This window comes from Trichogramma pretiosum, unplaced genomic scaffold, assembly GCF_000599845.2.
Source record: "Trichogramma pretiosum strain Unisexual culture from Peru unplaced genomic scaffold, Tpre_2.0 scaffold14, whole genome shotgun sequence".
Taxonomy (NCBI): Eukaryota; Metazoa; Arthropoda; class Insecta; order Hymenoptera; family Trichogrammatidae; genus Trichogramma; species Trichogramma pretiosum.
This window is the reverse complement of record NW_019641706.1, coordinates 502,752-530,043: the sequence shown is the minus strand read 5'-3', so window position 1 is coordinate 530,043 and position 27,292 is coordinate 502,752. Positions and strand designations below refer to the sequence as shown.

The following is a 27,292-nucleotide window of genomic DNA, read 5'->3' as shown; positions in this document are numbered from 1 at the left end:
TTTTTCCACGGCATGCGCGCCTTAAGTACTTATTACGGATACGTATTTAGATTGGCTGATGGAGTATTTATGAAAATGCCAAAGCGATCGATCGTCGTACAATTATGATTGGCAAATTAATAATATATTCGCCTTACACGAGCAGCGCTGCGCATCAATCTCTTGAATTTCCAGATAAAGTAAAATATGTGAGTAATTATTCACGATTTTCTGGTGCTCCCGCATCAATAATCAAGCTGCCCTGCGCGTACGTGCGTGCGATGTGAAATTGGCAGCGGCGCACTCTCGAACTGGTGTGCGTTTCAATTACAATGCGCTAAAAAAGCCATGCGTCATCTTTTTCGGAGATGGGGCGGGCAGCAGCAGCAGCTCCTCGATTAACGCGCACAATTTTTTTTTTGTTTGTTGCCCGAAAAAGAGAAAAGCAGCACACGCAGACGTACGGTTCGTACGGTGTACAAAGTTTTCGAGGCCACGGGAATATAATTTTGCTCACGAGGCAAAAAAGTAGAGAAACTAAAGATGAGCGAGTGGGTAGAAATGCATCGCGGTGTGTTGCCGACGACGACGATGCGACGATTCGACGTAATTAGGCTTAACTTCCTGAATACATTATACGCGTTTACATATGCGCACGTACACATTTATGTATACGCGGGTTGCCGTTTTTCCAGAAAATCGCCCGGAGTTAAGTGTCTTTCGAGTTTCAAGCGTGTAATATTTATACGCGTCCGTACTCGCGCTTCGTTAATGTAATATACGATCGCAACTAGATGTACTCACATTTTCGGCTCCCATTTTTACACATCAACTCGCAAGAACAGTATCTGTTAGATATATATAATTCAACCGGAAAAAGAAGCCGAGAATTTTTAAATTTCCGAAGTTGTGGCCAAGCTTACTTATAGTTTTCTTCGTGTATAGTACACGGCAACGCGTGTATAAACTTGGCAGCATCTCGGTACATACTATAAACTATCGGCTATTTAACTATATACACACTCACGTACGCACGTGCAAGGGATCTATCCGAGGTGCAGCTCGTTCCGTTATATATATATAGAAAACACGGCGGCGTATACGGTGTTGTACACCTGCCTCGGTGGAAGTCTCTCAAAGAAACTTAGCACATACTGTACGCGCTCGCTGCTATAGGCCCAAGGTGCAGAGAACGGTTTTAAAGGCAGCACGGCGGTGGTAAAACTAGAAGTTATCGAGGTCAATTTTAGCTCCGAGCGATAGTTATAACACACACACATACACACACGTGCACGTGACGTGCAGTACAAGCTCGTGGCATTTATTTCGTTTTTCGACAATTTAGAATGGTACATACGTACAGTGATGCCTCTCAAATGAGGAATGCAGGTAAATATCAACTCATTGAAATGGGAGCCAAAAGAGAAAAAATGTAAAATTCTGGAATTAATATCATAATTGATTTAATGATCAGGATAAAAAATAACCCTATAAATACCATCTGAAAAATTTGTTGCCCCTTGCGACTTTACAATAGTCCATCTGTTGATGAAATGAAAAAGCTCATAGCCAAACATGATACCTTTGATTACAATAAGTCTTGTTAATATATGATATACTTTTAAAGTCAGTAAGTGCAGCTATGTATGAACAGATACTAATAGTATAATTTCATCAAAATTCTACAAAAACGTGAAGTCTAAGAAAATTAATATGCAAGATGTATTTAGCTTGAAATTATTAAAAAGGGAACAACATGGTTTCAAATCAAAAAGAAAAAAGACCCATTTAAAGATTCATTTCCGGTGCTTTGATTATTTAATTTAGTGCTTTAGAACGAAAACTTGAGGGGCTTTTTCCTTTTTGGTTGAATTTTTTTAGTTTTTTTTATTCCACCGATCCAAAGTAGTTTCCTTTAACAACACAATAATTGCCCAGAGAAAAGGCGTTTAGATTATACCTGACCAGTATTACGCTTTAAACCTTTTGCCACTAGATGGCGAGTATCTTTCTCTGTAAATCTGCAATTGGTAAAGTCAAAATAGTTGTATAAGTCAAAGCATAGTTTTGAGAGAAGTTAAAATGCTCCTTGCCTTTGAAAAAAGCGTCTAGATCATACATGCAGCTCAAACGTTTTCTTATATCCATACGTTCTACGGTCGCCAAGAGGCGAGCTTTCAAAGATTTAGATGGACATTTACGAGTCTCGTATCGCTCCGATAAATATTGTATGCGACTGTCTGATCTTTGTGAGCTCGTGCGTGCGTGCGTTTATTACCAGTACTTTGACCCACATGCGTGTACAAGTATGGGCACACATATAAATTCAATCACAAAACAGGTTCCACCTACAATCGTCCACCGCTGCATGACTAAGAGGCTGTATCTGCTACACGTCTAAAATTTTCTATGACACATATTGTGCTCTTTCGAATTTTATCGTCTCGTTGTGGCTTGTAAATTTTCGGTTCGACGCCTTTATACCGAATCGCTTACATAAATTTGAAATTCAGCTTTATGTATATGCCGTACACAGTCGTTCCTAATTGGTTATACGGTAACACATCTAGTGCATACATGTATATTGTATGTACGCGCGCACTTACATAATCACATATAGACAAGTGTGAATTTACTCGTGTAGTTAACACACAAAAGGTGAGAAATCCTCAGGTTCGATCGATCGATGCCTGTCATAAGTTCATATAGCATTTATACGTGTATAGCTGGAGAGCCCGCGAGTGTTACGAAGCGATTCAGATATTATAACTCGTGTCGGCGGCAGCGGCGAGAAAATTATGAACGCCGCCGTCGCTGCTGCTGTAGCTCCGTTTCTTATTTATACACGGCGCAGCGGCCCATTGTGCCGCTTCTATTATACTCGCGCCAATGCATACACAAATATACAGACGTATACGCTTCGAGGAGAGCGAGAGAAGCAAAAAAAAAACTCGTTACGAACGCGACTACTACTTATACACGGAGCTTTTACACTGTTGCTGCTGCTACACTACTTACTCATATAATCTGTACACTCAATCAAAGGAAGCGTTTTGTAAAATGGCGCGTGTCGACAAAGTTCTGCTAATCGTTCAGTTTGCCGCTGCTACTCCGCCATTGATGACTTTATGCATTGATCGGTTGGCTGCTGGCTTTTTTTGCCCAATGCGTCGTCCTTCGACAACCATTTATTATTCGCGTTGTGCCTTTTATATAAAAAAAAAAAAAAGTGTCGATGCGCACGTACACTGCGGCAGCAGCAGCACATTCAATGATTAAATAGATCCATCATCTGAAAAGATATTATTATACTGGGTTACTACTCCTCCCCTCGAATCGGGAAAAATCGACTTTTCACCCTATAATCGCGTAGATTTTTCATCCCAAAACACTGCGCTCTCGTATAACAACGATCATAATTTTTAGCCCCCTCCCCCGTCTCGTTGCCTGGAACTCGAGAGCTCTATATACTGGCAAAGGATCAAAAGTTCAATCGTATTCTGTGTGTATAATTGCGCGTGCACGCCACGATGACAGACCGCAGCAGCGATGGAGCTTCGTATGTGTGTGTATACTTTTTTGTTTGGTGCGTGGCTGCAGCTGTGTGGCTGCTGCTGCTGCGTCTCTTGCCGTATACAGGCAAGTCCAGTTTCCGCTTCGAACTTTGTCAAACGGGAACGATGTTATATTTTTTTTTTACTTTTTTTTCATACACTCGATTGACGATTCTTCCTAGGCTCGCTTGTATCTGCAACTGCACGTATGTCTGTTTGTGTGTGTTTACACGCACGTGTGGGTGCATGTTTGCACTACATGTTACACACAACTAAGTAACTGATTGAGAGATTATAAGTTACTCTCGTCGGCAGTTTTGCGCAACTCGACGGAGAGAACTTGGTCAAAGTCGTTACCGGTCGATGCATTGCACACACACACACACACACACACACACACACACACACACACACACACACACACACACACACACACACACACACACACACACACACACACACACACACACACACACACACACACACACACACACACACACACACACACACACACACACACACACACACACACACACACACACACACACACACACACACACACACACACACACACACACACACACACACACACACACACACACACACACACACACACACACACACACACACACACACACACACACACACACACACACACACACACACACACACACACACACACACACACACACACACACACACACACACACACACACACACACACACACACACACACACACACACACACACACACACACACACACACACACACACGTGTATGTACGTGCATGTGTATACAACAGCAGCAGCAACCCGGAGTGCGCGCCATGAAACTTGCGGTTTTGACCGAGAAGCTATCATTACGCTTATGACGGTAATGACGATGTTTGTTTACTCGCGCTTCGCTCCGCGTATATAGACGTGTATTAAATACGTAATGTACGGTACTGACTTTTCGATGGTCGGCCTCGCTTATTTCTTTTTCCCTACCCCAGTAAACATAGTAAACATAGAGGAAATCGTTCGCGCGGTGCAGTTTATGTGCGAAAATATTTTTATTGAATTATAAAAACTACCTCTAGATAATATGGGCGCGCGCGTGCAAATGGACCGCAGTCAAGGATATCGTGGGCGCGCGACACATATCGCACTTACTGCTCCTTGGACGTGTAGTACGGACGCACGCACGCGAAGGCGATGATCATTGCTGCTTCGTCGCGCGTGTAGTGCACGCGCGAATTAGCGTAGGAGGGCCTTATTATATAGATTGTATACGATTGGTACGCTGCAGCACACAATACGAATGGAATTGCTTATTTGCACGCGCGAGTATAAATATAGCTTTTGATTGTAAATTCAACATCCAAAACTGATCGCACAATAGCTCGTTGATAAGTCCTACGTCTCGCATAACAGTCGTCGTTGTCGATCTTACATATAAAACACTCCGATGCGACATGATTTTCTTTTTCATTTCAATGCGATTCCACGCGCGCGCGCGCACTTCATATCACAATTATTTCAACAATCTTGGCTATTTTTCTCAAAGAGAATACAAAACACGTACCTACGTATGAATAAAAATCGATAAGTTTTCAAGCTCCTTGACTTTGCATTGTATCTGCTACTGCGTCGGAAGAATTAGCATAGCACGCGCGCTCGCTCTCGAGAGCAGCTATGAATAAATGCAGCCTTGTCTGTATGGTATATATACAGCGAGGCACGATAATGGTAATTCTCGTATAAAATCAGGAAGCAAATTAAATCGATGCGATATTAGAGCGAGCCCACTCGCGCGCGCGCGCGCCACTGAATGTATATAATCTAGCTTCCTCAATCATCTACATGACTCGCTCGCAGAAATGATGTGTATTCCTTGCTGCTGCCGCCGCTCAGCCAGCCAGCCAGGCACAGAGATCGTTTCAACGCTCTGCCCTCTTTCCTCTCTCTCTCTGCTCATCGCGCGCGCGCGAGCACTCCTGTGAGAAAACGGTGTAATTTTTTCTTTCTTTCGTTACCTTTTTTTTCTTTCTTTTTTTTTTACTGCTAACATACAGAGCTCTGCTCGCGAAGATCGCCCAGGCACTTGTGAAACGTTCGCTAGCTCTCTCGAGCTTCATACTGTGTGTGTATATATTTTTATTACACTTGGCCGCGCGGAGCAAAGAATGCAGCTCTAAGTGCGGCCTTGTCGTAACTTCTCTGTCTCTCTCTCTTTTTTTGCTTTCGTCTTTCTTTTTGTTATACGAGAGATCACTCGAAGTCGCGTCATTGCGATCGCGCGTTCGGACGAAAAATATCGGCAAAGGCCCGCGCGCGCTGGGCATTACTACTTTTACGAATATAATATGCTGGGGCTACTCTGCGGCACATAACCGGGATTATCTCGCTGGAACGCAAATTCAACTCGAACGAGTTACATACATATCGTGTGTTATACATGTATACACCAAAATATGAGCAAACTTGTATAGTCGTCGAGTTCTCTCTCTATCTCTCTCCGTCGACTCTTTAACTTGCTGGTTATCTCTCTCTCTCTCTCTCTCTCTCTCTCTCTCTCTCTCTCTCTCTCTCTTTCTCTCTGCCTCTACGCCGTCAGAGCAAAGTTTGTGAAGTGTAACGAATCATCGTGCGCACACAGAGTCGGCTACATGCAATATATATGCACGCAGCTGACCGTATATACCCGAGAGGCAGTAGTAGTACATGCAGCCATGGTACATACTACATGTACAGCAACAGAAGCAAACGCGCGATTACAAAGGACACAGGACTGCCGGACCTATAGTTAGCGCGTCAGCCAGTCGTCGTCCCTTTCTCGTCAAATACTCGGCTTCTGCTACTGTATGCACTACTGCTTCTGCTGCTACTGTTAATTCAGGTCAAATCGGTATAATTTTCGACGGATATTTTATCGCGCTCGCCTATAACATATACGTATGTGGGCATGTGTGTATGCAGCCAAGCGTCGAGTTTGTGTAATATTGATTTTTATTCAGAAGAGAAGTCCGACGAGGACAGTAGCAGCAGCAGCAGCAGCAGAGAAGAGCCAGTAAACGAGAGAGAGTCGAGTCTTACATGTTTGTTGGAAAATGATGGAGGTATACGAGAAAGAGCGAGGAGGAATTGGGTTAATTCAGGGTTGGCTATATGTACCACTGGATATACATATATGTGCGCTCGTTTACTCCGAGAGCGGAGTGGATGCGATGACGTCGGTAGCAGCGGCGGCGGCGGCGGCGACGGTGGAGACTGCTACTGCTGCTGCACTGACTATACGAACCGTTCGATTTCGAGAGTTTCGATATTGCACTGCATGTATGTGTGCTTTGGTGGACTACGTATACGGCGAAATCGAGGATAAGTTAATCACACATTTTCGCGCGACAATCTCCTATGCTCACTTACACATATATATGCATAAGGTTTTAGGTGTATAGATCTCTGGATGAGATGATCGATTCGAAATTTTTCGTGCATTATATCGATACTGCACGCGGATGTGAAAGGCGAAGAATTTTCAATAATCGACGCCCATTCATTATTCAACGAAACATTGATTAGCAACTTCGCTAGTTTTATTAGTTCATTATTCATCGCGTCGATATATTTGCTCCGAACGTTTCTAAGCGCGATTGTGTTTTTTTTTCTTGTTTTGTTCAACGATCGATGCGTGCGATAAGAAATTACGTGTATGACGTCGGAGCAAAAATGCGCGCATACGCGACGCTGTCTGTATGCATGCGAGCTGCGCCAGTGACAATAAAAAGACAAAGTCACTTATCGCTAGTAGTCGCTGCTGTATCCAAGCGGCCGTATAACCGACTACGACGCCTTGGCAGAGATTATACGTCAAACTGCACTGCACTGCACTACTGCTCTTCGTGCGGCTGCATATATTTATAAGTATAACTGCGCGAGAGAAATTAAATCAACTTTAAGAATCTGACGCCCACAAATCATCTGCACGTCATTTCGCGATCGATCTTCTCTCTGTAGACGTCGTTGCGAATACGAGATGAAAAAAAAAGACAGAAGAACCACAGGTGTCTCTCGTATAGATATATACACGAGTGCAGTCGTCGATTTACAGTTCTTTGATAGGATGCGCCTCGATCAGCGTACCTGTGTATCTCTCTCTATCTTTTGGCGCGTTGATTAGCTGCTTTTTTGTTCCATATCCTTAGGGTTTTAGTCGAAGAGCGGTCGAGCATAAACCGAGCGTTACTCGCCGCGCGATCACTCCCAGCCAGCCACCACGTCTATTTACCTTTTCCTTTGATCTGGTGTAATATGATTTTATGTTTGCGCGCAGTTCTGATTGCCGTGCGCTGACGCGTAATTCAAAATCTAGCTAAATATGTATATCGCCTTAGTGTGTAGTAGCTCCGGTAGTCTCCGCGGTTGATGTTGCGAAATGTAGTTTACCCTCGGGCTTGTTATCGTCCCTTTACTTCTTTACGTACACGATGATGATCTAGTACAGTCTCGTGCACGTGTTTTCCAGTAAATGCACAAACACACCAAATGACGCTGCAAGGAAAATTGTCTATTTATTTTTTTTTATTGTTCTAGCTGTATAAACTGCACTTACGACAGCTTTTAAAACACAGCGAAGGTATTTACTGATATACGTTCGTAGAAACGCGCGAGAAGCAGAAATCGTTCATTCTCGACATTTTTCATCAAACCAGAGCTTAGAGAATTAAAGCAAAAAAAAGGGGAGAAAGCAACTAACACCGCGACATGTCTACCTATTTATCATAATTACAAGGATTCGTTTTAAGTGGAGAATCCACGAGACGATACATATCGCGAAAGTAAAACTGGCTCCTCTCTCGTGGTTAGGTGAAAGAGACCTTTATGCGTGTGCGTATTTTATATGCGTACACATTTCCTACTACATAGCCGTCGCAATGCAATCCAATGCGTCGCGCGCGGGTCGAAGCCGCCGCAATTAATTCACAAGATATAAAACAGCTTCTATTTCTTCTTCCTCTTTTAATTGTCACGGTCATGTGCAGTGGAAGGCTCGCAAACGCATCGACTTTCGCGCAGCTGCACACTCGGCATTAGAGCTCTTCGCCTGCATCAATGATTAGAGAGGACAGGTTTATTGACTTTTCTCCGAGTTTCGCGCGCGCCTCGGCGATCTATGTATGTATGTATGTATGTATGTATGTGTGCACGTACTTTACTTGGTGCAGGTGCAGCGATGAATGAATATCGTCATCGACGTATATATATATACCTGGAAGTGAATAAATGATAGTGACTCGACACATCTGAAAACTCGCTCCAAGTTCTTTTTTCCCGTCTAGACGCTCTGGAGAAGTAGTGGAAAAAAAGTTATGTAATGAGACCTGCTAATGCAGTGCACGCTGTAAAAAAATAATCGCAATTCGAAAGTACTTTAACAGTTAACTTGTACCCAATTATTCAAGCGCGAATAACTTGAATATCTTTGACAGTATTTTAAAATTAAAATTATGAAATTACGTCTGAAAAGAATTGATTTTTATGCAAATAATGGAGCATTGCTAATATTTCTCATGCGCGTCTATGAAAATGAGTCGTGTGTGCATGGTTGTATTATTATAACCATGAATAATAAAGTCATATTTATTACATAAATTTTGGCAATTTATTTATTTTTTGTATGAAACGATTATCACAAATAAGTGTTACAAAGAATTAATTTCAAAAAATACAAATTTATACTTAACTTCCTGAGTACAAAAATTTATCCTAACAATTAGAGTTCTAATGCGTTCTAATAATTTCTAGTACGATATTTACACATCTCTATTTACATAAATTGGTCTAATTGAAGGACATGAGTAGAAGCGTTGCTCCATATCGGTACTCAATTCCTTGGTGTCCAACTGAAAGAAAAAAGAACGTTCAATCTTAACAGGTCACAAAAATAAAATTAATATTGATAATCGTTTTTATACGTACTGCGTGTAAGTGAATCGATTCCATAATACCACTGTTCGGGTCGACCAAGTGTGACAGTCAGTGGTATCTGAGGAAACGTTTGTTTCACCAATTTTACGATCTCAGTCTCTCTCTCCTTGTCTTCAAGCGACGCGCCACACATCCAAGCTAACGTATTTTTTCTCAATGTCACCCCAGTTCGGAAAATTTCTAATTTTTCAATAATTTCGTCTATTCTTTTGTGAAAATTCAACACGACTGAATCTGATTGAAGACAGTCTCCTGATAGGCGATAAACAATGAGACCTTCCATACGCTTATCGGCTTGAAGATGTAATGGAATGTTTCTTGCTACAGTTTTCATAGCATCGAGGTTGGCGCATCCGAGAATGGTGTATCGATGATCAGGTTTCATACTAGAATACATTCAGATATTTTCAATTTAACAAATTAAAATTATTTAAATGCGATTGTAAATTATAAAATTTCGTCTTACGTACTTTTTTTTAAAGTGAGTTAAAAAGAAAGAGCATAAGGGATGGTAGCAGTGTCCAAACATAAAGAAGGTAAATGGTCCAGTCTCATCATCCTTCGGATGAACTTTGTTGTAAATCATCTCTGCGTTTCTTTCGCCATTTTCGTCGTAAGATGGGCAAGTGCCAACGACTACTTTCAAATCTTTGTAATCCGGAAATGAAAGGCCACTTATCCCATTTGCTTTGTCTTCGTGATCGAAACCAATTCTCTTTGGACAGCTGAGAATTTCTTCTTCGTCCATAAATACAGTATTCATGCCCAGAATTGTTACTCTACCTACAAAGTGATGGCTAAAGACGTTCATCGCTGGAATAGAAATTAATTTATCTCAGAGTCTTGGAATGTATTTACAATAAAAAAATGTCATTAAAATATTTACCCTCTAATTCGGCATTTGGTTTAGGTCTTAATTTGGGTTCCGGCCCGTAAAATAATATTGTGTTTTGTGGCTTGTGATACATGTAGTCTTTTAAATTGAAACGTGGAAGCATGTACATGCATTCATACGTATCTGGTAACTTAATTCTTTCTGGACCTCTAGTGCGAAGAACTTCCCTGGATGCTCTGTACCAATTTCTAAAAACGAATTTTATCGTAAAAAAAAATTCTAGGATAATTTTTATTTATGACCTTACTTGCACACTAAAGCTGCTTTGCTTAATTCAGATACTGTAAAGTTTTCCATCACAATATGCATTACATCATATAGAACATCTCCTTTGGTATATTTTCCTTGTATCAGTTCCTCTTCTTCCGTTACTGTTTCGATCACGTCCATGATTTCTTCTGTGTTTTTCCTTTTTCTCGATTGGGTTCTAGCAAAATTAAAACCGATGAAAAGGATTATTTTTTTGTGTGTAAAAAGTAACATTTTATAAAGATGTTAGTAAAAAATATTCAGGTAAATCCGCTGCAATTCGTTTTTTAAATACAAATGAAACAATGTCTAGGGATGTTGAAAAAATTTAAAAAATTTTAGAAATTTCATAAAACGAAATATCATACATTTAGTTGAATATTTTGTAAAGTTATGAATTCAATGTTCATTCATATTGAACATTTTTCGAATGATCTCAAACATAATTTTCGAGATTGTTAGATTAATACTAAAACCAAGCGACCTCTTTTATTCTCTCCAAAAATCTCAAAAAATGTAAAAATCTTATGTATATTTAAATCTTTTAAAAATAAAGTAAGACCTTATCTCGAAGCTGTGCATATACGGTTGTGCTACGTTTTATTATTATAACATATTATATTTATACGCGTACAATTCATTTCGAACGTGCAAATAAACTTTTCAAGCTACTGAACGGAAGCGGAAGTTCGAAGCGAGTTATCGAACAAAGACAGAAAATAATACGCACCAAAAGCCTGTGCATTTGTTATTTTCTTACCTTTGAGAGGCGATAATATCATTTCAGCTTTTGTGTTGCCCAAGCTTTTATGAAGAGTTAGTGCGCTTTATTTATAAAAAAGGGGCAAATTACACATTGTAACATCAATTTTATAATTAAAATATATATAAGAGTATTAAGATGAACTTGAAGAGTTTTAAAATATTAGTCGAAGATGAGACTTGTTACTCACTCGTTCATTCAATCCTTATCGAAATGCAACCTTGAATAGTCTGCGCTTAGAGTGAAATTCATTTTAAAAATGATCTAAATCAATACGCGTCATGGAAAATTATCTCGAAACTATTACGAGATCTAAAACATTATATTATAAATGTATCTTATGCATACAAAGCGTTTTAATCTACATATGCCTACATCTACGTAAAAATACCATGTACACACGTTATAATGTTTATTCGCGTTGGTAAAATCGTTAATAAAAATTATCTCCTGATCCCAGAAAAAATTAAACAGCATGAAATCATTACGCTATTGCGAAAAGAGAAAAATATAGAAACAACGGTTATGTTTCAGTTTCCCAAGATGTTACTTACGCGGACCATGTGGTTTGTAATCGGCGAACTGCGATCACTCAATAAATTCGGTTAACTATTCGCAATACCACCTACGTATCGAAACGATTCGAAAGTAAGGTGGATTCTTCAACAATCTAAAATGGACGCCAGATGTGAGTCGTGAATGAGAACGAGCCGTTTAGGCAACCGTAGAAATCGAATTTCGAGCGTGACACGTGTTTGTGAATGAAAATATACTTTTTTTGTGTAAAAAGTATGTGCATTGGATGTTTTAACCTCACGCAGTTACAACAAACGTCTGCAATTTTCATGTTGAATATTAAATTGACAGATCAATGTTTTGTTATAATGTTATAATTTAGCTATACGAACGTTTAGTTATGAACATAATATTCAAAATGACCACTTACCTCTGTTCTACAGCCATGGCAATATATTGATGATAGGAATTCAATTTCAGTCTTGAAAATTTACGTTGCGTTTCACTAATTTCAATGAACAAATTCACTGAACAGTACTCGAGCCGCGTTGTTACAAAGTCGTTGATGCTAGACGACAGACTGAATTAGATCTCCTAAATTTCTCATAGATTTAGTCAAAAAAGAGAAAGTCTCTTTTTTCGATCATCTATCCTCTTTTAATCGAAAATTTACCGGCGGCTCACTTGAATTTCCAACACTGTAACTTGAAATTAATATTTGTAAATATTACAATCGAAAACACGCTCTTCATTTAAAACTTAATCTAATTACGTATGTTGTTTATTTAAATTCGCTATTTTAAATTCATCGCTCAATATTAATTATCATGATTGTTAAGATCAACTGCTATCTATTGTTAAATAGTTTACTCTACGAGTCTTATACGTAGCCCCGATTTTTGACACGCCACACACCGCTGTTTATATAATGTTATGATTATCATTCGAACACAAAATATCTTGCTACACGTTCAGACTAGTACATTACTAAGTTGCTATGTATGCTTCGCTTACTTGTGAAAAATGCCTCGAGTTCGTTATCTTACATCGCGCTGGCACGTGTCGATTGTAAAATTATTACGCAGACATCAAAAATTTCGCTCAAACACACAATTATTATTAACTAAATAACAACTACTCACTACTGTTGCAACACGTGTATCACTCAGATCGCCATATTGTTTCTGCGTACGTACCCATACATTTACGTAGACCATATGAGTAAATCACGCATGCGCATGCGCGACTTCGGCGTCAGCTGACGTTCCGACACCGACACGGCGAGAGCGACTAGTGACTGCTGCCGAGCAAGTCGGGTTTCTGTACATGTGAATACATACGCACAATACACTTACACCAATACAGACTTTGAACACACTTACGCATTCGACGTTACACGCACGTTTGTAACCGTATAGTAGCATAGTGCAGGATTCGGTCGCAGTTGAGATTTTCGAATACGCGTACTTTTTAGTGTCAATTTAAATCTTCCTCGTATTTATGACAATAGTTAAAAATTATAAATTAAATTATAAATTACAATACAACAAAAATAAAAACGAAAAATAATGGTTATAAACTTAATACATTATGACGAATAAATTATAATAAATAAATATAAATTAATGTTGTATTCCAGCACTTATTCTGCAGTGTAATAATAGATGTTATCAGTAGCAGTTTACAATTATTTGAATTTTTATTGCATATTATAAAATGGGAATAAAGCATTTAGCTCGGAAATATGTTTATCTCTAAGTCTTGGCATAATGTAACCTGTAGAATTGAAATATGCAAAAATATACACTTTTCTCATTAAAAAAGTTGAACTTTTCAGCTTGTCGCGCGACGTCTTTCGCTCGCTCGTGCATTACCTAATCGCAGAAAAAAGTAGACTCTCGTTTTTTTTTTTGTTTTCTGCTCTTTTCTGGCAGTAGTTACACGGCCGTAATAAGCGCATGCATAAACTTCCTATTTTCCAGTCAAGCAATTTTTGTAATTTTCTTTTTCGTTGGTTTGCTTTTTCGTTCTTCTTATTTTGGTGAATTTTCAACGTGTCGTACTGCGCGCGAATACGGCGAGAGCGGTGCAGGCTTGACAGGTGATTTCGTTATAATAATATTATACAGGTTTTTCAAGGGTATTCATCAGATGACGTTGTTTGCATTTAATATTAGTTTTTTTCACGGCAATGCCATTATCGTGATGATTCAAACTGGGCGAGCGTTTCAAACCGGGCGGATTCCACTTGTTTTTGTTTTATTTTCCAACGAGAACAATAAGTTAGAAGTATATAGTTGCATGTTGTTCTTTTGAAACAGAAAACAAAATATAATTACGACAAAAATAGAAAAAAAAGCTAAAGCTGAAAAGAGCAGAATAAAAAAAAACATGCTTTCGCGGTAAAGCGAGTGCATAAATTTGGTAATTTAATAGCCCCGTATGAGGATGAAAAAAAAAGATCCCGAGGGCACTCGACTCACTTTCGTCCAGTACTTTTTACAAAACTAGCTCATTTTTGCCCATCCTCTCTCCGTTTTTTTCTCAATTTCTCTTTTGCCTCGCGGAGAGAGAACGATAGAGAGAGAGAGAGAAAGAGCGAGAAAAACAAGCCATTCTCCTGTATAATGAAACTTAATGACATAAGACCGTATAATACTTTTATACACACGTGTGCATGCGTGTGTGAGCTGCAGCTCGTTCGTAGGCGATTTTGATACGAATTTATGAAGATTGCGCTCGCCCGAGAAAGTCTTCAAATTTTCATAAGTCACCCCGAGAGTATATTAGGCGCTACTCAGTTAGTAATTATAATTTCATTAGAAAATTACCTCTGGCTCCATACACACAGCTGACGAGGATCTTGAACGCTTCGCGTCGTTTATTCCCTCGAGGGAGTCGTCCTTACGTCGAAGGACATCTCACCTCTCTGCGCGAGACTCAATCCATTATTTACTTGAAAAATAAATATTTCCCCGCAGATTGAGTTGCGAGCGAATGCGACTGCATGGTCAATCTTTCTCTCTTTCTTTCTCTCTCTCTCTCTCTCTCTCTCTCTCTCTCTCTCTCTCTCTCGCTATGTAGTGCATAACTCCTCACAATCACGCGGCACTCTCTTTGTCGGGCGTTTTTGCCGGTCCGCGCCGCGCCGTGCGATCGTCGAAGGGCACACTTGCGCTATAGGAGTTTCTCTCTGCCATCTTCTCTCTTTCTCTCTCGTGAGGAAAGGAAGAAAGAAGAATCCGCACGTCTTGCACGTGCACAGATACACGGGGCAGTGTTTGTCGTCGTCGTCGTCGTCCACGAGGGCATTCTCATTAGCATCGTGTATAGGCCGCGGCCTGCAGTCTCGACTCTCTTTCTTTCTTTCTTTCTCTCTCTCTCTCTCTCTTTCCCTCGCGAAATGGCTGTAGGTTGCCGGGCTGCCAACGATGATCGTATATACATCAACTTGGTGAACAAGGCGAATTTTAATTAGTCGAATGAATCAAGTTTAAGGCTGAGTGGATATTTTTATTATTGTTATTTTTTATTTTTTGTTGGAGCCGCAAGTTCATATACGCACGGTATAAACGACGTGAGGATTTCAGCACGATCGCGCGGCTTTGAACAATAATTTATCGCTGCGTTTAATATACGTTATGTACTGGGTGGCTGCTGATTGATGCTTTTTCGGGATGCGATCCGCGAGAGAGAAAGTTTTGAATAATTTTTTCCCGCGAGCCGATCATCATCAAAGAGAAAAAAAAATTATCGCTTTGGCGTTATTGTCTCGCTGAAGTTCATCTATCGGAACTATATATAAATTCCATTAAAAGTCATAGCTTTGTTTGACGCTTGAACTAGTGCCTTTCAAATAATACCCTCCAGGCAGTTTGCGCGAAGGTCGAAAATTCTCTCGCTGAAATTACAGCTGCTAAGGCAGTTTTTAAAGATAAACATTCGGCTAGAGCAGGTTGTGTGTATTCTATACGACGCAACGGACAAAAGATGGGAGTTGAATACAGTGAAAGCATATACGTACGCTACGTTATAGTTATTTTCAAAGCAAAAATAGTGAAAAAAGTAGAGAAAACGACTGGAAGCAATAATAGTGTAGCCTAGCAAAGCTACAATACCAGAAGTTTTTAGAATGTGTGTATGTGTATGCCAAAGGTACGGGATGCGCAAGTCGCGCTTAAGAGTTGCAAAAAAATCGGCTTCCTCCCTCTATTTCTCTTTCGCTCTCTTTTTCTCTCTCTCTCTCTCTCTCTCTCTCTCTCTCTCCCTCACTCGACGATGGCATAAAAAGTACTTGAGGGCTGTATCCGTATAAGTAGCTTCGATGGCTACAGATACACACAGCCGCCGAGCGTCTTCTGGGCGATCTTACAGCTGGGTTGAATTTTTATTCATCCTAATGTCCTCCTGCAAGCGTAAGAGAGATGCTCTTTTTTTTTCTTTGGCTCTCGTCCCTGCCCACGTACTTGTTATTCGAGTAAATAAAAATGAAAAAAAAAAAAAAAGAAGAAGAACGAAGGAAGCCTTCAGTGGTGCTTGAATCCGAAGGCTCAATTAGGTATGCCGCGCGTATGCTGCTGTTGCTGCAGAGCTCATTCGAATAAGTATCTCGTTTTCCTATTATTACGAGAAATTGCGCGACGCTCTTTCGTTGTCGTCGCCTTGGCGCGCGCGAGCTCGTATAACGCTTGAATTTTAAAATATGTTATTTTTCACGTCGTAAACTGCAACTAAGACTGCGACAACGACGCAATACACGATATGAATATTATGCGTAACATCGATCGCGAGTACGACGCAAGTAGTAGTAGTAGCAACCGAAGATTGATCTTCGATGCGTGCACGGATCAACGGGCAATATTTTTAATCTCGCGTAGCAAATCCATCGAAACATTACATTTTCCTCGACTCGCTGTCGACGCGACGCTTTGACAACTTCGCGCACAGGGTTATTTCCCTCGGCGCGACAACGACGATGACGACGACAAGTATGGCGCGCATATACACACTTTAACTGCATAAAATCGCGTCGTCGTCGTCGCTGCAATAATCCTGTAAGAGAGAAGAGAGATCGCTCGGTGATATTTTTCTCGTCCGATATGTGCGCACTTTGTTATTACCGATAAAATCATTCGTAAGTAACCAATAACGCCTCGCCGTTTTCTGTTACATAAATCGATCTTCGATTCTGGACTCGCGTGTGCGTCGCGTCTCGCAGCGCGAAGAAAAATGTCGTTATGCGTGCTACTGGTGCCCCTCTGTCCCGATTACTCGGCACACGCGCTGGAATTCATACTCGCGCAGGAGCGTACGTACTGCAAAAGGCAGGACAGAGAGAGAACGAAAGATAGAGATGCATAATCTGCTTAATTTCTCAATCAGTCGATGAGAAATACTTGGAGGAAAAAAAAGACAATAAATAATTCAAGTTTTCTTCGATTGATTTTGCAGCTCGTTGTCGAAGATAAACGCGCGAGGAATACTCGGTGGTGATTATTCGTACACATATTTATGCGGGTTGAACCTCGGTATAATTACCCGATAAAGCGAGAGACTCTTGCGAAGACTTTACGAGCACTGATAAATATTCGTTCATTTGTCTGGGTTGCACTGGACGCGTGTGCGCATACGCGCCGAATGAGTTCGAGGTCAGCTGGCCACGGAGAGAGATGCCTAATGCATCGCAATGTTCACACAATTCCAATTCCGACTACATCGTTCTGTGTCTAGACTCGCTCGCCGAGAGCATCATCGTCTCAACGTCCTATTGAGCAAGGATCTTTTTTACCATGTACCGTGCGCGACTATACTCGCCAATCCAATCTATGGGGGTTTCTTGTAAAATTGCCTTTTACAGCGGACTTGGCATTGAAAAATGTAATTTTATGTACATAGAAGGCATAACATCGACGATTTTAACTGCCCTGCAAAATATAATAAGAAAATTCTCCCATGCCTATGCGAATAGACAGTCGCTGATCGTTTACAAACTGCCGCCGCTTGTGCTCGGCTCTTGTACCACGGCCGTGTTTTTCTAGCTCTTTACTCTCTCTCTCTCCCAGGGGTTGCCTCTATGAACTACCTCTATTGAAAATTTCGATTGAGAACTTTATGAGAGACCTCCGTAGGCGTTCACCATTTAGCACGATAATTATCTCACATGTTTTACATGCGCAAAAAGTCATGTCAACTTGTCACGCCCGCCAGGGTATATAATTGCGAGCGCGCGCGCGCGCAGTCTTGAATGTCAAGGGAGAGAAAACCTTCCTTCTTTTTTTTCCTTCATCTTTTCCTTTTTAGTACACACATGTGTACTCGTGTGTATCCTTTGAAGGATTTATGTGACTTTCGAATTTTCTTTATAGTGGGACAGGGAAAAAAACGAGTTTTTGCTCGGGTTGAGGGCGAGCATCGAGCTGCACGACTAAGAATGTTATCAAAAAAATATCATTGCTATAAATGGACTCTTTGTTTACGGAATTGTAATATTTTATAATAATTCACAAGATATTCAATAAATCGAATCATATTAACGAAGTTCGTCTTTATTTTGCAGAACGTTCAAAAAAGAAAAATTCAAAATCAAACAAGTCTTCATCGACAAACATCATTAAAAGTGAGTACACTGTACATTTTTTTTCTCAAAGATTCAAAGCAAACATTTTAATTATGCGAGGCATGGCAAAATAACGGAATATATTTTGCATATTTTGTTAAGCTTGTGCATACGAAAAACCTCAAAGCATTTACAAAGAAAAAATGTCTCTGACGCATCAAAATTTGAATACATTTCATATTAAAAATATGTTACTAAAAAAAAAAGGGAAAAAAAATGGCGAGACTGGTAGTTGAGAGAGACGCGAAGCAGCAGCACATACACAAAAAAGAAATAATGGCTCGAAGTAAACAAGTACACGCTGGAGCTTTTTTCATCGGGGCCAGAAGAGTATTATGTAGAAAAAACACGTGTTCAAGAACTGCTCTGCGCAACGACGGAGGAAGACATTAACATATCGATTTGAGAATGTATTTCCCGAAGCGAAAAACGTATTGAACGTCGAAGGTATTCTCGATCTGCATAGTAGTAGAGACGTTCGCGGTCGCAGCATCAGAGTAAAGGAGACATAGACGCACACTCACACATTCCTTACTATATCATCCGCACGGTCTTTTGTTCTCAATTCAAAATCCGTTCATTTTCCAGGCGATTAACCCCCCCGCGACGACGACTACGACATGCCTCGTGATCAAGTACAATGTGCTCGCCTTTTCTTACTTACCGTAGTAGGAAACGGATAATTTTCGAAGATATCGGCTCGAAAAGACTCGTAGAGAACATGAATTACGTAGTAGTAGCACGAAATTGAACGATTTTTTATTTCTGTCAGCCTCTCTTTATAATGTCCTATTGCTCTCGAGCTCGGGTGCATAATTCCGCCTCCAGCTGCTGCTTTTTTTTTGTCGCGCTCGCTTAAATGTGCGGTTACATTCACACCCCGAAGAGCATCGTTGATTTCGAAACGCAACAACGCGTCGGGCCGTGCATATCGACGCGAATTCAACGAAAAAAGTTCACCCAAGTCAGAGAGCAGCAGCATAGCAGCTTCGCGCGCAAACGAGTGACTAGCGACATTCAAGCTCATGTCAGCCTCACATAATAATCGCGCGCTGTATATACATGCATGCAGCGTGCCATGAGCATTTATTGTCGCGCACGTATGTACAGCAGCGCCCCTCGCCCTCTCCCCCCGCCATTGTGCAGATTATAACTCTGGTGCTGCATACACACGAAGGGGTATAATAGCGCCCGCACGCGCGGCTGACTTGTCAGCCTACTGACCCTTTGCGCCGCGCGCGTGCACTCGCGCGGTGATTACATACATAAAAGCTCGCGAGGCTCGACTGTGCTCTGTGCGTGGAATTTCCGCAGATTGCTTGGTAAATAGTCGTGGCACGGCACTCTGGCCGTTTTCGCGAGCGCATACAGCTCAATTCGACCGTAGGCAGCCGACAGCAGCAGCACGCAGCCGCCGCAGCGACAGCTTTTCGTATTATACGCGCGCATGCAGATATCGTGTGTATTATAAAAGCGTTCGCGCGTTATCGAGCGTATAGTCAACTTTTTATTTTTTAGGTGCTATAATATGCAGTCACTGAATGCGAAATTAGAGGAATATTTTCTTCTCGAATATACGTCCATACATGCATCAAGTTGTAATTCAAAGGTATAGAGTGAGCGAGAGAGAGAGAGAAAGAGAAAGGCACATTGAGGTACATTGCGGAGGATTCGCTGGACGAGGCATATACATATAGCGCGCCTCTGTTAAAGGATCGAGCTCGCGCGCGCGCAAGCACTTAAGAATAAATTGTACATCGTTTGCGGATGCCGCGCGCGGCCGTACGTACTGCTCATAGAGAGCAAGAGAGAGAGAGAGAGAGAGAGAGAGAGACCTATGGCTTATATACTATACTACTATATATACATGAATTAACCCATTGACCAGATATACTCTCTCGACTGCGAGTCTGGACTATACTGCACACTCTGTATATATCTGTGTGTGTGTGTGTGTGTGTGTGTGTGTGTGTGTATGTGCCTTAATAGTCTCCTGGCTGGAAGATCCAATTTCGGGCAAGCCGAGTAGTATGGTAACAATTCAAATCCCTTTTAAAGTGTGTTACCGCGCTTGGTGTATTGCAATAACTGCTGCACGTCAAACTCGCGTTCGTTTAAAGGCGTGCACTTTTATGCATAAGTATCCTAATTATAAATCCGTTGCTGAAGGCAAAAATCATCTTAATTCATATAAAATTTTTATTAAAAAAACGAGATTGGAAATATGAAGTTTTTTTTTTCAAAATCTTTAATACAGACGATACTTCACAATGAGTCTATATACAAATCTGCAGCCGATAAATAGACAAAATTTTAAAATAGTAGAGAGAAAAATTCAATAAACTTTGAAACAAACTTTTTAGCAACAATTCACGGTAATTGATTTCACGTTGAATAAACTGATGGAAAGTCAAGCCCGGAACTTTGATTTCTGCGAGGCATTGTGTTTACGCACGGTTATATTCAGTTTAATGAATGCACAAAATGTGCATTCAATTCACTTATGACAGCTCATAAACGTAATTGATATTTGGACAATGAGAATAATAATTTCACATTTCAAACGGATTGAAACTCTCGTCTTCGAGAGATGGTTTGAATATACTCACTTTTTCTGACTCATATACATTAATTTAATATTGATATAACTGTTATTTAAAAGTTTGAAATCCTAACAAGATGCATTTTAATATTTCAAACAAGGTTTTTCAGCAAGTGACTAATTTGTTTCATCGTTTGAATGCAGATAAAATATGAAGCTCGTTTGTAGTCTTATTTTACATGTAAATATCGGTTTAAAAGTGTTGAATTATTTTCAAATTACTATATTGATCCTTTCAAACGATTCAGTACATCAAGGAGGGACTCGATAACACACAAAAAAGCATATGAAAGACTACTTGTAACAGCGACCTTCCAGCGCGAGAGAGGACAGAGAGAAAAGAGAGAGCACCTGTGCCCGTACAACGATCGACTGCGAATGCGTCCAGTCACGACGATTGGCCGATTGCATTCTCCACTTGTCCATGAGCCATTTTACAGTTATGTATAGGTACGCTCGAGCTTCCGCGCGCGCTCCTTATAATAACCTGCCTCTTCGACTTTTAGTAATTAATACGTAGTAAGTATTTCGCCGTATTAGACGGGATGGCTGGGATGAATTTTGTGAGACAACGAGACTTTCAACGCGAGATTGGACAGCTTTTGAGAAAATAGTATAATTTAAGCAAATGAACGAATTCAATTTTATTTTTTTTCTATGTATTTATTTGAATTATAAGCATGATGGACCAAACTTAGCCACAGCATAAAAGAATCTTTTTTACACGTCGCCACAGCGACCTTTGACCTTTCGCCGCCAAGCAAATATTATATAAATCTTCGTTCGTCTGATTCGCATTGAACTTATCACAGCACTCTATGGATAGACGATGGCGCGTCAACTTCATCAAAGAATCCAGTGCGCATCGCCGGAAAAATCCTCTCGACATCGTCTCACATATATGCAAAGCACAAGCCTCTCTAGGTCCTTCGGGGAGGAACTGAAATTCACGCGATTGCGCGAGCTCGAAGTAGTCCGCGTATGTGAGTTGCGTCTCAGCCTGTTCCGGGCGTAAGATCAAGTCGTAGAGCGTCAGTCTGCCAGGAATCACCTCGATCTTTTGCGCTAGCAACGTGAAGATCCCGTTTCCATGCCAATGTGTTTCAGGATCCGCCGACTTCTCGAACAACTCGTACTTGGCGAACAATTTCATGATGGTCATGGCATTGCTTTGGTCCAGTTTGCGTCCTTCTTTTTCAAGACGTTCGACAATAGCCAGAGCACCACACGCCAGTCTCAATTTTAAATTAATCTCAAAGCTCAAGTTATCTTTGGGCTTGAATCTCTTGTCGAAGTCACTCTCGGTAGGAAAAACAAAGCTCGACAGATTAGCTCCGCGACTCAAGAGTGCATCGAACGCGTGTGGCAAAAAATTCACCACGGCCCATTGAAGCGGCGTCTGACCGAACTTGTCCCGCGCGTTGACTCGCACCGGCTTCTTCATTTCGGCGCTTATCTCGAATAACAACTTCAGCAAGTCGAGATCGAAGTCTCTACTCTCCTTTGCATTGACCCTGCCGAAACCCTGCATCATATGGCCCTCGCTATCGAAGGGTCTCTTGAAAATAATTTGCATTGGAGTCAATCCTTCCCCATTAGCTAAATTGGGATCGGCTCCTCTTCTCAGTAACAATTCGGCGGCTTTTCTGTTGCCGTAACGCAGCGCCACGTGCAATGGTGTGTTACCCGACTTGTTCCGGGCGTCACTTTTTACCGTTTGATGTCTCTCGTCGTTAATCCCGAAGAATAGCTCCACCAAGTAATCACCGAACATCATTCCCTCGCCTCTCTTGCAAATAATATGCAAAGGAGTCAGTCCTTTTCCATTGGCCAAATTCGGGTTGGCGCCCCTTCTCAACAGAAATTCGACGATCTCCTTGACTTTGGGGTTCGCGGTATTCAATGCCACGTGCAACGGTGTGTTGCCCAACTTGTCCTGGGCGTCGATATGCACGGTGTGCTGGAAAAAGTCGTTCATCTCGAAGAACTCTCTCATGATGTTTCCGGATATCTTGACAATTACGTGTAACGGGGTGAATCCCTCCTTATTGGCCAAATTCGGATTAGCCCCGTTTTCCAGCAGCAATCTCAATATGGCATTGCCAAACTCTGCGTAGAGAGTCAGAGCCAAGTGCAACGGCGAGTCGCCGGTTTTTTTCACCGGACAGTTGGGATCCTGGCCCAACTCGAGGAAAGACTTCACGGCGTCGTAACAGCCAAACTGGCAGGCCGCATGAAAATGCGAGTAGCCATCTTCGTCGGTGTAATTTACATTATCGTAAATTCTTAAAAGCCAATCGATGTGCATAAGGGCGCTGCGTTTAACCGCAAGATGCACTGGTGTGGTGCGATGCAACGATGGCTTGCCGTCTGTATCGAGTTGGAACCCTTCCTTGTAGCCGGTCAGAGCCACGAACGCGATAAATACCGCTCCCGTATAATCCCTATTTCCATCGAAGTAATTTATGGAATCCGAAAGAAGGAGCTCGATTCCTCCGTCAGGAATAATGTGTCGGAGATTTGGATACATGCCCTCCCAATGGTGGATTAAGGGATACATTCGTCTGAGAAATTCCAATCGCTCTTCTTTAATCTCAAAATTGACTTTCCGCAGCTCTTCCCTCACTTTTTGTATCATTGGGCTGTCTTGGATTTGGATCATTGTTCTAAACACACTATCACAAACACAATAGTTAATATTCTGAAATATTTGTTCTTTTTCACGAAAAACACTCGATGCAGTCGACGCAATCACTGCTTCATACGCTACAACGTTTTAACTTAAACTGGCTAATTTTTTACTTTACTATCTATATGGATAGTCAAAAACACATGGTCAGTAGCTATAAGATTTCTTTTTCTGTGTATGCTACGGCGTTTTAACACGTACTGACTTACACTGTACGATTCATAAAGAGTAAGGAAGTCGAAGCTATAAGAGATTCATGTAGTGAGAGGCTGAATAAATTATCGGGAGCAGAAATGGTAAATACAGCATAGTAGGAGCCATCTTCTGTATGTAACATATGCAGCAACGTTGACAAAGCACATGACTAGGCATAATCATATGCTCCTATTTCGCTATATTTACCATTTATACTCGTGTAGTTACCGAATTAAGTGATGTGGACGTATCTTTCGACGGAGAAAGTACGCACACGAAGACACATACATAGCTTGAGCGAGAGAAGCGATCGAGAAGGAGAGAGAGAGAGAGAGAGAAAACAGAGATATATTGCATCGAGATTTTTAAGCATGTGGTAGACAGAGCTCCAGTGTCAGATTACTTGGCGACCGCCATTTAGAAGTCAGCTGTGTTATTTTTTTTAACTTATATTATCGAGGTGGACACGAAGTTCTTAAACCCGCGACTGTGCTGTTTAGAGTATCGACTCGAGTCCAATACACCCATTACACCTATCGCCCCATAAGAAGGTTAACTCCAAAAAAAGGAGGTTTACCCTCGAAAAATCTCGTGGCTCTCACAATGAATTAAAGTTTCGATCACCGCCGCCACCGACGCCACCACCGACGCTGCCACCGCTATGGAGTGCCGCTTACAACGTATAATAACGCGCGACACGAATCTCGCTTGTCTCTCAGAAACATTTTGATGGTTATCGGATATACATATATACTAACTTATATACTCACACACGCACACTCATACTTCACACACGATCCTTTTTCATTCTCTCTCTCTCTCTCTCTTTCGGTTTCTTCCGACTCTACGCTGCGAATGGTCGCTGGAGCTCCTCATGCTGCTGCTGCTGCATTGCTGCTTCCGCGTAACAATGGGAACCCGTTACGCTCGTATAAATCGTGTTTTGCACCGTTATACTTCTATCGTATATAATAGCTCTCTTGAGCCGCGTGGATTCTGCTGGTCTTGAGCTATGTAATACGTGTGTAAAAGTAAGAGAGGGAGAGAGAGAGAGAGAGAGAGAGAGAGAGAGCTATTACATTGCGAGTAACGCGTGCGCCACCTCTCGCGGGTTCTCGCTCTCTGTTATAATATGACGCCACTCGGCGGTGATGACGCGTGTGCACGCATGCACTCACGAACACAAAAATTGTTGATTAACGAGGCCGAGTTAACGAGCAAAAATAAATGAACGGCTGGATTTATATTACTCCATGTTTAATTCGTGCACATCTCGCACTATATTTACACAATTTAAATCGCATTTACGATTCGGATGTCGCATATATGCGTGTTTCGATTACTGCTATCGATCGATAGCGAGCCACCCAAATGCGGAAAATTCTGCATGTTTACCGTTCGCTATTCAAAATACACATTTACTTTTTATGCTGAAAAATCAAAGGGCCCGACTGATCTCGAGCCAGCGGCGGTAATTCAATCACCTGCGCGCGTATTATTGGTATTATTCATTTATATTATTGCTCACGAAATGATATAGCATTCGAGCGGACAACAGCCTGCGCTCGCGAGCCACACATAATGTTATGATTTATACCCTTACGGAAGCTATGCGCTGCCGCTACTGCACTAGCTGCTACTTATACCAATCGTGACTCGTCTTCAAAGTCTCCCATATAATCCCAATAAGGCAGCTGTTGTTCGGCAGATTTTTTTTTCATTTTCCGGATTATGTGACGCAGACACAATGAACCAAGGCCTGCGTCGCTTTTTCCCTTTTCGTGATTAATCTACTCTCGGTACAGATACGTGTACCCTGATGTTTTTGACTGTTAAAAAAATTTTTATATATATGGGTAAGGCTCAGAATTTTTTAAATAAACCTGCGCTCGTATGTCACGGATCTTGACGCGCTTTTGGTATGTTATAGTACATGGTACAAAGGTCCCAAAACCAAAATTTTAGACCCCCTCCCCCCCTCCTACCCCCTCCATCCCTATAAACATCCATTTTCTATCTATATTTTTTCTGAAGGCCTGAAGCAATTAAAAAATCTGGAAAAATTCACAAAAATACTTTTCCACAATCAAAACAACCTTGAATTTTTGCAGATTTTTCGAGTGCTTCAGACCTTCAGAAAAAATCATTGAAAATTTTGAAAATTCATGTACAGCGCTACAATGCAATACAAAGCCCGATCTTTTTTTTCACTCATTTTTAGCATCAAAATAGATAACCTCAAATTTTTTCCGATTTTTCAGAGAGAACTCTGACATTTAGAGCCGAAAAACGCCATGTTTTAACGAAAATAATTTTTTTAGGACGATTCGAAGCCTTGAAAAATCTGGAAAATTTTCTTTTTCTCGTTTTCTTCATGAAAATACATTACCCTTAATTTTTTCAAATTTTTTAATTGAAGGCGATAGCATCTATGGCTGAAAAACGCTTTTTTTATGAAAAACAGTTCCTGGAACCCAGAGGTTCCGGTAAAAAAATTTGAAAAATTTTTTTTCGAATTCCTTGTCAAATTTTAATAAATTTTGACCGTCGCAAAATTTCGATTGGAGCCTCCTAGCTCATTCTAGAGCATAACAAAGATTCGAGCGAAATTCTGAAGACGTTCATCACAATTACATTATTTTTCAAATTTCTTCAGAATTAGAGAACTATTTACTCACAATAATATAACGTTTTTTCTTATATAAAAACAAACAAATGATACAATTAAAATAACAATGATATACCATTTAATTTCGCCATTACCAAACTCTGAAAGGAATCATTGAATTAAAGTTGAAAATCAATAAACACAGCTGTTAATATCTGTTTCACGCCCGAGAGCTCCTTGAAACACGAGGTGCACGTCGGGGGAGTTTTCGGTTTTACTACACCGTTGACCTCGTTTTTTTCTCTCTCCTATCTACTCCACTACGTTTAAAAAAAAGTAAGTGAATACCTGTTGTAAGCTTACATACAGCTATATACACAACAACAGTCTTTCCAATGATACTTCGTCGATTTCAAAACGACAGAAAATAGCATCGTCTGAGGTGGAGCGGGTACCACTCAAAAAGAAGACCCGGGCTATGTCATCAGCCTCCGAAGCGGTAAAAAAAACCCCGATCACTGTGCGAGCTGGAAGCGATAGGAAAACCATAAGTAGGAGCCCGAGACGAGGACTCACAAGGCTGGCAATAGATGGAGCACACCACTCCCATGATGAAGTCGGAAGCGAGAACCACACTCACAAGAGGGCGCCGGATG

General features: G+C 41.0%; 2 protein-coding genes across 10 annotated transcripts in view; one reads left to right on the top strand and one right to left on the bottom strand.

The window, feature by feature from the left end:
• LOC106657130 (cadherin-99C) overlaps nt 1-27,292 on the top strand; it is a 131,748-nt gene that overhangs the window by 63,441 nt on the left and 41,015 nt on the right. For both annotated transcript variants that reach the window (XM_014378458.2, XM_014378459.2), the window contains exon 3: nt 18,483-18,542. In XM_014378458.2, coding sequence (XP_014233944.1) covers nt 18,483-18,542 — 60 coding nt within the window. The remainder of the gene's footprint in view (nt 1-18,482; nt 18,543-27,292) is intronic.
• LOC106657132 lies at nt 9,155-13,150 on the bottom strand. Of its 8 annotated transcripts, XM_023463030.1 has the most exons (8): nt 12,941-13,109; nt 12,357-12,630; nt 11,965-12,244; nt 10,646-10,825; nt 10,390-10,586; nt 9,974-10,316; nt 9,495-9,889; nt 9,155-9,418 (listed from the first exon to the last, which is right to left on the bottom strand). In XM_023463030.1, exons 4-8 carry the CDS (start codon nt 10,786-10,788, stop codon nt 9,357-9,359), a joined length of 1,140 nt encoding a protein of 379 aa, XP_023318798.1. In that variant the 5' UTR covers nt 10,789-10,825; nt 11,965-12,244; nt 12,357-12,630; nt 12,941-13,109; the 3' UTR covers nt 9,155-9,356. The 8 variants fall into 8 exon arrangements, with proteins under 8 accessions (XP_023318798.1, XP_014233949.1, XP_014233947.1 ...); XM_014378463.2 differs by lacking the exon at nt 11,965-12,244 and having other exon boundaries at nt 13,069-13,150; XM_014378461.2 differs by lacking the exon at nt 11,965-12,244.